This window comes from Eubalaena glacialis, chromosome 11, assembly GCF_028564815.1.
Source record: "Eubalaena glacialis isolate mEubGla1 chromosome 11, mEubGla1.1.hap2.+ XY, whole genome shotgun sequence".
Taxonomy (NCBI): Eukaryota; Metazoa; Chordata; class Mammalia; order Artiodactyla; family Balaenidae; genus Eubalaena; species Eubalaena glacialis.
In genome coordinates this window covers 99,374,561-99,388,304 of record NC_083726.1, presented here as the reverse complement: position 1 = coordinate 99,388,304, position 13,744 = coordinate 99,374,561, and the positions used below count along the sequence as shown (strand labels likewise).

Sequence of the window (13,744 nt, the reverse complement as noted above, 5' to 3'; positions counted from 1 at the left end):
GCCAATAGTGACCACAAACAAGGGCAGGGTGCCTCATAACATCAGACATTAAATGGAGTCTTCACATCCCAAAAGGTTGGAAACCCCTAGTCTATTAAAAAGCTAGTCTAAATTCTTCTACTTAATACCTCTACAGAACACAAAAGTAGGTTTTCTCTCTTCTATACCCAGATTCCAGGAAGAAAACTGACTTAATCTCTTCTTATGCTCCACTGGACCCAGGAGAGTACTAGTTAAAGAAAAGCATCCCATAGGCTTTAATGTCTTTTTCAAATATATAAAAATTAAAAATTAATAACTACCCTGAAACAGCTCTGCGTGGGCTTCTTTACTTGCATGGTAATAACATGTTCCTCATTGTTCAGAAGATTAGCTTTAGGTCCTATTTTCAGATACGAGATGGTAGCATAAGCTGTAAAACTGTAGTCTTCTCTGCAGAAGATAAAGGCCAACAATCAGGTTTTGACAAGTTGCAGACAACAAACTGAAATTTATAAAAAAAAAAAAAAATAAGTGCAATAATTTTAAGTAACATTGATATGAAATATAAAACTTTTAGTATAAAAATGCAGTTTATCTTTATAAAAAGTATTTTAGTTTTGTGCTTTTTTGACATACAGTAATCAAAGTTTGAATTTGTTTACTAGGTAAATTTTGCATAGCGTTTTAAAGTTCTTATGAAACAACCACAAAACCATTTGTTCTGCTGCAGTTCTAAAAATGAGAATCATAAAGACAACATGAAAGGGCAAGCAATGGGTTTGTATATACTTGAGATACTGCCGTATAAGAAAGTGCGCGATAATTTTCTCCAGGTCTTCACGAGGGAGTGCGGGAGGAGCAACACCTGCTACTCTCAATTTCGCCGCACCCTTTCCCATCCAAGAGTCGATCAATTTCAGCGGAGTGAGCTTTTCTTTCATTTCCTCTGCCTGCTTCAGGATCTTGATTAGATCCCTGCAGTACGCTGTTACATTCGTTCTTTCAAATGCTATAATGAAAGTCATGGTTACAGGTGAATGGGATTTCAAAATTAGGGCAAGGAGAGGCTGTCCTAAGTGGTTAGACTGGTTTAAAAAATAAGTCTTCACCCAGTGTGAGCCACCCTAAACACTGATTTGTTTCTATGTTCTGAACTAAGACTGTTGCTCAAGTCTCTTATCACTAGATTAAGCTATAGTCGCTGTAAGACACTGTGAGATTTAAGTGATGTAAAGAAAATAATCTGGTTATCAGAAGGCCTTTGGGTATGCTCTAGGAACCAAAGAGTGTCAGCCAAACATGATTATGACAAATACTTAGCGGTGTTCATAGGCCAGTCAGTCTGTTCTTCATGTTACCTGATACGTGCTCATTAAGCAATATTCTGACAACCGGTATGGCTTCCTAGGGACTCTAATTTCATGACAAGAATGTCGTGGACAGTTATTCCCAATTACTGATACTAGCACTCCGATGTATGTATCAGGCTCTTGTTAATTTGCTCAGTATAAAGTAATCAAATAATCATAAATAATTTTCTCTAGCTGCAAAGTTAAAATTGTGACCTTCACTGACCAAGGCATCAGAACTCAATGAGGAATGGGTTAGTCCAGCTCTTCCAATAATACACATACACACAGGATTTTAAAAAGTGAAAAGACAGCACCAACACACTGCTAAATTAGTGTCTTATGAGTGGTTAGCCATTATCTGGATCAAAAATGATATGCTATAGTCTCTATTTTGCACTAAATTTCTCTTTCCAATCAGTAACTATAAAGCATTAGAGATTATCACAGGAGGTTAGCGTTCTCTTACTTAAAATATTATTTCTATTCAGAAGGTTTTTAAACTTTTCCCTTCATTTCTTAAAAATTTAACATGTCCTCAGTGGAGCAACATAAAATAAATGCATACACATATGGCTTTTAATTTTGCCTCTGTTTCAAAACTTTGTGTTGTCACTTTTGAATCTGGGAAGTTCTATTCACACCTTGCTTATTCTTTTAAATCCATTTTGGGTGTCTAATATTGCCCTCATGCACTCCTACATATAAATATTAGCCTATAAGGATTTAAAAAACAACTCACAAGTCTCTTTACAGCAATTATCACACATTTTGTTGCATGTTTCTGGGCTCCATACTTCATCAAAATGTTGAGCTATCAACACACGGCGACAGCTGCAAACACATCAGAGATACAAATTATCAAATAATTAATAGACTTTTAAGAATCCCTATTTTAAAATACAGAGTTATATACTGTATTAATTTCCTATTGCTGCCATAACATTACCACAAACTTGGTGGCTTAAAACAACACAAACTTATTATCTTACATTTTTGTAGGTTAGAAGGCTGACATGGGTCTCACTGGATTAAAATCAAAGTGTCAGCAGGGCTGGATTTCTCCTGGAGGCTCTTGGGGAGAATCTGTTTCCTTGCCCTTTCCAGACTCTAAAGACTGCCTGCATTCCTGGGCTTATGGCCCCGTTTCCTCTATCTTCAAAGCCAGCAACAGTGGGTTAAGTCTTCACATCACTCTGACATCTTATGCCTCCTTCCACATTTAAGAATCCTTGTGATTATAGTGGGCCCACCTAAATAATTCAGGATTATCTCCCTATTTTAAGATCAGCTGACTGCAACCTTAATTCCCTTTTGCCATGTAAAGTAGCACACTCACAGGTTCCAGGGATTCAGATGTGGACATCTTTGGGTGACCATTATGCTGCCCACCACGTATAATAATTTTTTCCATATGTTGTTAATAGACATTGCTTTTAAAAAATTGTCTGAGATTCAGTATTTCACAACTACAGGCGTACCTTGTTTTACCGCAGTTTGCTTTACTGTGCTCTACAGATACCGTGTTTTTTACAAATTGAAGGTTTGTGGCAACCCTGCATTGAGCAAGTCCATTGGCACCATTTTTCTAACAGCATTTGCTCACTTCATGTCTCTGTGTCACAATTGCATAATACTCACAATGTTTCAAACTTTTCCAATATTATTATATTGTTATGGTGAGCTGTGATCAGTAGTCTGAATTACTACTACAATTTGCTGAAGGCACAGATGATGGTTGGCATTTATTAGTAATAATTTTTAAATTAAGGTATGTACCTTATTTTTATAGACATAATCCTATTTTACACTTAACAGATTATAGTATAGTGTAAAAATAACATATGTGCACTGGGAAACCAAGAGATTCATGTGACTTGCTTTACTGCAATATTCAGTTTATTGCAGTGGTCTCAAACTGAAACTGCAATATCTCCAAGGTATGCCTATATTAATAGACTCTTCCTGATAGCAGTTTCTTGTATTTTACATATCAGTTTGAGTGTAAACCCCAAAATATGCTTCATGGGGGATATTGGATATTAGATATTTTAAGGAAATTTTCATTTTCTCATTTTTTAAACTAGATTATTGTGGCATCCATAGGAAAGAAATGCCATTTTCTATCACAGTCTAATTGCTGCTTATTTCAAAAATATTGAGTCATTTTTATATGATAGGCAATAAGACTACAAAGATGACTGAGACTAAAAATAGTAATTGTGGGGGAGAGGAGTACAAATGCAGGATTGTTAAAATGCATTTGAAATTAAGAGACCAGCAACTTAAAACAGTCATGTATATATAGAGAGAAATTGCCATATATAAACCTCATGGTAACCACAAACCAAAAATCTATTATAGATAAACACACAATAAAGAAAAAGGAATTCAAACATAATACTAAAGATAGTCATCAAATCACAAGAGAGCAAAAGAAGGAACAAAAAAGACCTACAAAACCACCCCAAAACAATTAGCAAAATGGCAATAAGTACATACCTATCAATAATTCCATTAACTGTAAATGGACTAAATGTTCCAATCAAAAGACACAGAGTGGCTGAATGGATACAAAATCAAGACCTGCATATATATGCTACCCACAAGAGATTCACCTCAGCTCTAAAGATACCCATAGAATGAAAGTGAGGGGATGGAAAAAGGTATTCCATGCAAATGGAAATCAAAAGAAAGTGGGGGTAACAATACTCATATAAGACAAAACAGACTTTAAAAGGAAAACTGTTACAAGACTCAAGAAGGACATTACATAATGATCAAGGAGTCAATCCAAAAAGATATAACAATTGTTAATATATATACACCCAACGTAGGACCACCTAAATACATAAAGCAAATATTAAGACAAAAAGGGAGAAACTGACAGTAACGCAGTAATAGTAAGGGACTGTAATACCCCACTTACATCAATGGACAGATGATCCAAACAGAAAATCAATAAGGAAACACTGGCCTTAAATGACACATTAGACCAGATTGTTTCAATAGATATATATAGAACATTCTATCCAAAAGCAGCAGAATACATATTCTTTTCAAGTGCACATGGAACATTCTCCAGGATAGATCACATGCTAGGCGACAAAACAAGCCTTGGTAAATTTAAGAAAATATCAATCATCTTTTCCAACCACAACACTATGAGACTAGAAATCAACTACAAGAAAAAAACTGCAAAAAAACACAAAACATGCAGGGGCTAAACAATATGCTACTAAACAACCAATGAATCACTGAAGAAATCAAAGAAGAAATGCAAAAATACCTGGAGACAAATGAAAACTAAAACACAATGATTCATAATCTATGGAATGGAGCAAAAGCTTTCTAAGAGGGAAATTTATAGTGATATAATCTTAGGAAACAAAAATCTCAGATAAACAGCCTAAACCTACACTTAAAGGAACCAGAAAAAGAAAGACAAACAAAACCCAAAGATAGTGAAAGGAAAGAAATCATAAAGATCAGAGCAGAAATAAATGAACTAGAGACTAAACAATGGAAAAGATCAATGAAACTAAGAGCTGGTTCTTTGAAAAGATAAACAGAATTGATAAACTTTTAGCCAGACTCATCAAGAAAAAAAGAGAGAGCCCAAATCAGTAAAATCAGAAATGAAAAAGAAGTTACAACCAATACTACAGAAATACAAAAGATCAAAGAGACTACTATGAACAACTATTTGCCCATAAAATGGACAACCTAGATGAAATGGACAAATTCCTAGAAATGTACAATCTCCCAAGACTGAACGAGGAAGAAATAAAAAATATGAACAGACCAATTACCAGTAATGAAATTGAATCAGTAATTTAAAAACTCCCAAGAAACAAAAGACCAGCACTAGATGGCTTCACAGGTGAATTCTACCAAACATTTAGAAAAAAGTTAACAGCTATCCTTCCCAAACAGATAGAGAATGACTTTTTTCTTTTTTTTAGACTTAAGATACTATTTATTTATTTTTTTACTTTTATACAATTTTTAAAGGTTACTTTCCATTTACAATTATTACAAAATATTAGCTATATTCCCTGTGTTGCAGTACCTCCCACACCCCCACCCCTATATTGCTCCTCCCCGACTCTCCCCACTGGTAACCACTACTTTGTTCTCTATATCTGAGAATATATTTTCTTAGATTCAGGCATCCTGCAGTTTCATGTACTGGTTCCCACCCTTCAGACATCTGCTTTTACTGGTTTGCACTTGATGTTTCACTAATGTACTTACTCACTTGAGTAAGGACTCAAAGTAATGTCATATGCTTTCATATTGTGCTTGTCTTTAATTGACAAAAGTGACAAAAAGGTGTGTGCTTACTTGCTTATGTTTTGGCAGTATGACACCATCTCATAGAGCTTCTGTTGTCCCACATTTTCCATCACCACCATTGAACTTATCCTGAATATATCTCCAAAGCCATAATACAAAATACAGTCTGCTTTCATGTCATCTCGACCTGCAGTGGGAAGAATCTTGAGATTGCATAATTACTTTAAAAAGTCAAACATGCAAAAATAATATATAAAATTTGCTGGCAATATTTCGTAGTCTAAATATATATCTAGAAATTTCAGACAGAGCTGTGAAAGTTAATTTGTAACAGCTGCCCTCAAATTTTTTAAAAAATGACTAAAGAGATCTATCAGTAACCAGCCTTACTAGCTTAAAAATGTGTCCATAAGTAATCCAGTTATTTAAATTATAGACTTGAAACCACTAATTAAAAACTCAGGAGGCAAAGATGGACATAAAATTATTTTAGCAAATATGAGAAGAAATAATTCATGACACTCCAATAGAACATAAATAAAATTTCTCCATAGGCAAATATAAAACTAGAAAAAAGATTTCATTGTTTGTTATAAAAATACTAGCCAATAAAGAAGATTAAAAATACAGTATTAAACATCATTTATAGTGTTTTTAAAGCTCTTTAAAAATTATCTCTAGGGGACTTCCCTGCTGGTCCAGTGGTTAAGAATCTGCCTTCCAATGCAGGGGACACGGGTTCAATCCCTGGTCAGGTAACTAAGATCCCACATGCTGTGGAGCAACTAAGCCCACAAGCTGCAACTACTGAGCCCGCGCACTCTGGAGCCCACGTGCCACAACTAGAGAGAAGCCTGCGTGCCACGAAAGAGCCCACACACTGCAACTAAGACCTGACGCAGCCAAATAAATAAACATTAAAAAAAATTATTTCTGGATGTGAATTACACATACCTGCACGTCCACTCTCTTGGTAATAATTTTCCATGGATTTACTCATTGAATGATGAATAACAAACCTCACATCTGGTTTATCAATTCCCATACCAAATGCAACTGTTGCCACTACTACCTAAAATGTGTTAACATTTTATATATTAATTAAGTCAAGTTAAAATATATTCAAAGGTGAATTGGGCTTCTATTGAAGATCTATTACTTAACCTGAATTTCATTAGCTGACCATCTTCTGTGAACCTTGGTCTTATCTTCTGGTTCCATATTGGCATGGTATGCCCCTGCAGGAATCCCCAATTTCTGTAAACTAACTGTAACTTGCTCAGAGTCTTTCTGAGAAAAGCAATATATTATTCCTGTAGTAAAAGAAATGGTTAGATATATATTGTACATTCCTAGAAAATTTTTAACTCACACACTGAAGAGGTTGATAATTACAATGCATGGGGGAAAATAAGAATTATGAAAAATTCCAAGGCCCTGAACACATACTGATTTTTCAGTGTAATTCAAAGTCTGATCACCAACTTGCTCCAGAGCAGTAACAAGCCTGGAGCCACCAGTTTGGGTTCCCATTATCTCAGTTCTCTCTCCAACTTTATCTCCCACTACATAGTCTTTCTCAAACTGATGCCTCACAGCTCCACAAGATATTAACAAGCATGCTATGAGAAAAGAGTTTCGTGTGCAAATAAGTTTGGGAAGGTTAACAAAGACAAACACGTGTGTCTCTTTGTTTGCAGGGCTGGTCAGAACTTCTAAGGTGCTGATATACCCTGTGACTCTGCAGGAGGAATAAACAGCTGCAGCCTTTCTCAAACTTATTTGACCCTGGAAATCCTTTTACCCATGGCCCCTATTAATATCTCCTGAAAATCTACAGAATAGTTTTGAAATGCTACTTTACACCAACTCTTTGCTTTAGTAACACTTGTCTCTACATTAATCCTGGAACACATGTTATACGCACTCTCAACTCCATCTATACTTAGCTCCTTCAGTATGTACTGTTTATTTCTTTAATGTGTCCTTTACTATAAGGAACTATATTTTATATTCCTTTAGAAAATCACTGCTTAACTTTCAATCATATACAGTGGATACTTACTAAATATGTGCTGTTGATAATTAACATTATGTCATTATGTCCACTCTTTAACACAATTAAGTGTAAATAAGCAAAAATAAATCAGTTTTATGACTCTTATAATCTGTGTAATTAGCAAATGCCACACCTGATTTCTAAGATCACCAAGCAAATTAATTTTATCATGATATTTTCAAGTATCTTCTGCCATGCATTAATATTTCTGGTGCTAGTCTTTTTCTCAGTGTATTAGTGTAAATAATATTTGCTACTTTTGGAAAGTTCTCTCTCAGTCTTCAAACTTGGTTTGTTTCTATATTACCCGATTGCCCCTTGTATCTTCCATTAATGAGCTTTACAATATCCTCAATAAAATCTTCAGTGTTTGAGGGCTTCTGCCGAACCTAAAAAAAAAGTCAACTTATTAAAAAGTAAATTAATGAATACCATTCATGCAGTCGTTTACTTACAACTTTCAAGGCACCACTCTTTCTTGGGCATGGTGTTTTTTTCTATTACTCTTTCACTCGCCCATCTGACCCTATCACCTCCCAGACTCTTCTTGATCCTTATTTTTGAATTTACCAGAGATGAGGAGGCACAGAAGCAGTGAATAACTTGTAAAGACAGAGACTTTTTAAATTTTCTGATGCTACTTTTGTAAAAACATAAACCATGGCAGAAACAACTAGTCAGTAAGAGCTCAGCAAAATATTAAGTCTATCCTTAAAAGGATTGGAAAGTAAAAACAGCTGTGAGGTTATTTACCTTTCAAGGTTGTATATCAGATAAAATCTAAATAGGGAGTATTAGCAAATCTTTAGTGGTATATTAATTTTTGCATTATTTCATAATTAATTTCTATAGAGATGTCATTAGGGTCCTTAGTATTGATACATGCTTTCTCTCCATCCTTGCATAAGAAAGCATGTACACAAATTTAATGAGGCAGTGTTTTCTACTTAACGGAGCAAAGAATTAAATTGCACAGGAGATATGTGAAGAAAGCATTCTTTAGTAAGTCTGCTTATACTCACTTGATTTTTTTTAAACTTTTAAACATAATTAACTGTGACTCATGTAAACAGACATAATGAAAAAGTAACCTTTCTTCCGAAATCCTTCACAAAATAAACTGACATAAAAGTTACATACCTCATAATAGAGATTTGGCCGATTAAAAGAAGCTGTAAAAGTAAAACACTTTTCAACACACAGTATTTTCTGAGCATCCTTCAAAACATGACTGGTCGCAGTTGCAGTCAGCCCAATTAGCGATGCACTGGGGAACTGCCGCTTCAAAATACCAAGGGCTTTATAATCTGGGCAAAAAAAAAAAAAAATACAAAGTAGCCCTCTTCGTATCCTTTAAGGAGTAAATTACACCTTCTAACATTCTCCAGATCATCAAGATGACTGCAATTTTACTTCCACAGCCATCTATATCTAAGCTGTGGTTGCTCCCTAGCCTTGGTGATAGACAGGCTTTACTCTACTTTTAACTGGTTCTTCAGAAACACTGTTCTTGGCCATAGGTGTCTTCAGTAGGGAATACCACAACATTTCCAATCAGCTGAGCACTGGTCTACACCTGCTGAACAGTGGATTCGAGAAGCAGAGTGGGAGGAGCCATAGTGTTTGAATCTATGGCAACTGACGAGAGAGAAAAAGACCATCAGTCGAAACCCTTCTACCACAGGTATCATCCAAGAGTGGCAAGCTCAGAACAGAAAACGCTTGGTGAGGGCATTGGTTTTTATATAACCCACTTCAGGAAAGCCGTTCTGGGCTCATATTTATCAGACACTTCTAAGTCACTAGATAAGTTGTCTATGAGTACACCCTTAAGTACTTAAACTATTTGGAGAAAAGTGAAAAAGAAATGTGGGAGAAATGGCTCAGTGCTAAGGTAAGAGGACTCCTATGAAAACAGGGAACAGAAAGTAACTGCTTGGGAAGTTGTGAAAGCTTCAAGGGAGATAACATCTGAGTTGGGTCTGGAAGAATCCAGCAGAAGTTCGGGAGGAAGGGAAGAAGAAGAAAACATCAGGCAGAGGAAGCAGCATACACACATGCGGCAAACACACTGGCATGAAATCACTCGGTAGGTTCAGGTATCAGCGAGCAGTTCAGAGGGGCTAGATCACAGGGTGCTGTGCTAGATGGACCTACTGTCAACCCCAGTCAGCTGGGAACTCTATTCTATTCCCTGGATGGTTCCAAGTTACAGCTGGACCAGAAGAGGAACCTGTGCAAGGCCTGGGAGGCAGGAGGGAAGCAGCTGCTACGCTCTCTGAAGGGCCTTCCCGGCAGATAGGATGGTGGACAAATGCCCAGCCAGTGCCAGCCTGTCCCAGTTCTTCCCCACTCCTCCTTCAGCCCTTCTTCCCAACTGTAGGCTTCGCTGATCAACACTGGCCCCCTAGAGGCCTGGCAGCAGACCCACGAAGGTGACGGCTACTCAGAGGAAACTAACCAGAGACCTCACCTGAGCTCCCCCTGTGCGGCCCCTTTGGCAGTGGCCACGCCAGTTGCAGATTCCCCTACAAGCTCCGGTTGGTGCTCCCACACCAGTGCTCCAGGACTAGTCAGTGACTTTCCTCTGATCCTCCAACTCCCCCTCCAGACCTTCCCTTCCCCGGCTCCTCCCACAACTGTGCAAGGTCTGCTTCCTAAAATAAATCCCTTATCCCTTAACATTCATAATAGCTCGGCTTCCCTGCCCAAACCCTGACTGATACTGTTACTCCAAAGAGTATAAAAAGGCAGGTTTAAGTAAGACTATGAACTGAACAGTTGGTTGATTCTAAGGAGCTAGAACTTTGTCCTATAGGAAATGAGGAGTCGTGTGATTTTTCAAGCAGATAAAGGACACAGTCTATGTTTCAGGAATTGTCTTTTGGTGGAAGTGTGAAGGATGGGCTGGAGTAAAGCAAAAGGCTGAAGAAAGGGAGACAAGTTAAAAGGTGGCAATGACAGACTGGAAAACAAAAAACAGTGAATATGAAATAAGGCATGACACTGAGGATAAATCAGAAAGAAAAGACTGAAATACATGAACTGGAACCCCATAGGTCCTAGTGACTATTGGGATATGGTGGGGGGGGGGGAAGAGTCCACGATTCATCCATTCATCAACTGACATATGTTGAACACTTTTAATTATGTGCCAAGCACCTAGAGACCTAGGCACCAGAGATAAAGTGAGAACAAGACAAAGATGCTATGCAAACGGAACTACAATTCAAGCAAAGAAATCAGACAATGCAAGGAGTAAACCAATAAGTATCTGATTATCAGGGCATGGTAAGTGGTCATCATGATAACCTTATTGTAGCTGGCGTATAACATGTGAGGGGAAATTGGGCAGAGACAAACAGGGGACAGATCACATATGGTCTTAGGGACCTCAGTTAAGAATATAGATTTTATTCTAAGTACAAAGAGAATCTGCTGGGTAGTTTAGGGAGGGAAGTAACATGATTTGATTTGGTTGCTGGGTGGAGGATGAACTGTAAAAGGGTAAGACTGGAACAGAGACCAGCTAGGGAGCTACTGTAGTAGACTGGTGGAAAGGAGCCCAGCTGGACTTAAGAAATAGCAGTACAGACACAGAGAAGTGGACAAGCTTGAGATTCAACTTAGAGGTGGAGGTGACAGGACTTGGTGGTGGGCCGGATCTGCAGAGGTAGGATAAGTCAAGGACTATGTGCCACCATGAAGTTATTTGTTCTCAGCTCCAACTCCACCCTTCTGGACTCTGCTTTGTGGTGCTGGCGTGGGGAATCTCTGCTTTGCCGGCTGGCCCTAGAAGTACAAAGTGCAAGGCTGGGGGAGGAAGAAGACTGCTGCTCCTCCAGTCTGCTTCCTCTGTGTTTGCTGGTGTTCTCGAGAATGTCGCCCCAGCAAGGGTTAGGCACCACTTAGCAGCAGCTGAATACAGTTGGCAGTTTTCTAAGCTTTGGAGAACCGACTTCATCACAGGTCCACCCTATCTCTGCCTCCACAGACACCAGCACCAGGGAGCTGGGCCTACCATAGGTCTGAGCGTCAGCTCCACAAGGCCCCTCCTCTAGGTTTCTAAACCTCATCAATCCCAACCTTTTCTTCCTGTTTCCCCAGCCCTAGGGATGGTAGTTGCTTCTTCTAGCTTTTACCTCCATGATACCTTAGAGTTTTCTTTTTCTTTTTTCAGTTAGCTGCTTATAATCACTTTTTACTTAGTTAACAATTCTTTACATAATGTAATGTAAATTCTCTGTGTTCAAATAACTGGTATGGCTTTTGTCTCCTGACTAGACCCTGACTAAACAGATCTGCTAAAACTTTGGCTTGAGTAAATGTGTGAGTGGTTAAGTGATTTTCTAAGATAGGGAAGACTGAAGGGGAAATTGCTTGGGAGAACGGGGAGGAAGAGGGAAAGACATGGAGAAGGGAAGCAAATCAAAAGTTTTTGATCAAGAAAAAAACAAAAGTTTCTGATCTAGCACAGCAACAGGGCAAATAGTGATTCCCAGTTACAAGATAGAAGGAAAAAGAACAGGCCTTTTGGGAGGCATTTAGTTGTAGTCACGCTAATTGAGATACACATGAAGAAAGAGAAATTTTACAATGTCTTGAGACAAGTGAAAGTGGAAATACAACATAGCAAAACTTACAAGAAGCAGCAAGAGCAGTTCTAAGAGGGAAGTTCATAGCAAAAAACATCTACATTAAGAAACAAGAAAAATCTCAAATAAACAACCTAGCTTTACACCTCAAGGAACTAAAATAGGGAGAACAAACTAGGCCCAAAGTTAGCAGAAGGAAGAAAATAACAAAGATCAGAGTGGAAATAAAAGAAATAGAGACTAAAAAGACAATAGAAAAGATCAATGAAACTAAGAGCTGGTTTTTTGAAAAGATAAACAAAATAGACCAACTTGTTAGCCATACTCAACAAGAAAAAAGAGAGAAGACTCATTTAAATAAAATCAGAAATGAAAAAGGAGACATAACAACTGATACTATGAAAATACAATTATAAGACAGTATTGTAAACAATTATATACCAACAAATTCGACAACTCAGAAGAAACAGATAAATTCCTAGAAACCTAAAACCTATCAAAACTAAATCATTAAATAGAAAATCTGAACAGACAAACCACTAGTAAGGAGATTGAATCAGTAATCAAAAACCTCCCAACAAAAGTCCAGGACCAGATGGCTACACTGGTAAATTCTACCAAAAATTTAAAGAAGAATTAACACTAGTCTTTCTCAAACTCTTACAAAACACAGAAGAGAAGGGAACACTTCCAAACTCATTCTACGAGGCTAGCATTATCCTGATACCAAAACCAGGAAAGAACACTACAAGAAAAGTTATGGGCCAATATCCATGACAAACATAGATACAAAAATCCTCAACAAAATATTAACAAACTAAATTCAGCAATACATTAAAAGGATCATACACCATGATGAAGTGAGATTTATTCCAGGATTGCAAGGATGGTTCAACATCTGCAAATCAATCAATGTGATATATACCACAGTAACAAAATGAAAGCTAAAAATCACATGATCATCCCAGTAGATGCAGAAAAAGCAAAATTCAACATGCATTCATGATAAAAACTCTCAACAAAGTAGGTTTAGAGGGGACAAATCTCACCATAATAAAGGCCATATGTGACAAGCCCACAGCTAACATCATACTCAATGGTGAACAGCTGAAAACTATTCCTCTAAGATCAGGAACAAGACAAGGATGCCCCCTCTCACCACTTTTATTCAACATAGATTGGAAGTCCTAGTCAATAATTAGGTAAGAAAACAAAATAAAAGGCATCCTAATCAGAATGAAAGAAGTAAAACTCACTATTTGCAGATGACATAATATTATACATAGAAAACCCTAAAGACTCCACCAAAAACCTGTAGAACTTATAAACAAATTCAGCGAAGTTGCAGGATACAAAATCAAAATACAAAAATCAGTTGTGTTTCTATACACTAATAACAACTATCAGAAAGAGAAATTAAACTAGACCAAAAAAGAATAAAATCCCTAGGAATAAATTTA

General features: G+C 37.2%; 1 protein-coding gene across 1 annotated transcript in view; it reads right to left on the bottom strand.

Annotated features, from left to right (window-relative positions):
• The window catches only part of RECQL (RecQ like helicase), a 35,437-nt gene that overhangs the window by 1,124 nt on the left and 20,569 nt on the right, over window positions 1-13,744 (bottom strand). Inside the window, exons 7-14 of the mRNA XM_061205076.1 lie at window positions 8,830-8,996; window positions 7,997-8,078; window positions 6,795-6,943; window positions 6,585-6,702; window positions 5,679-5,817; window positions 2,074-2,165; window positions 772-991; window positions 303-432 (exon numbers count right to left, since the gene is read on the bottom strand). Of these exons, the coding sequence (XP_061061059.1) occupies window positions 303-432; window positions 772-991; window positions 2,074-2,165; window positions 5,679-5,817; window positions 6,585-6,702; window positions 6,795-6,943; window positions 7,997-8,078; window positions 8,830-8,996 (1,097 nt within the window). The remainder of the gene's footprint in view (window positions 1-302; window positions 433-771; window positions 992-2,073; window positions 2,166-5,678; window positions 5,818-6,584; window positions 6,703-6,794; window positions 6,944-7,996; window positions 8,079-8,829; window positions 8,997-13,744) is intronic.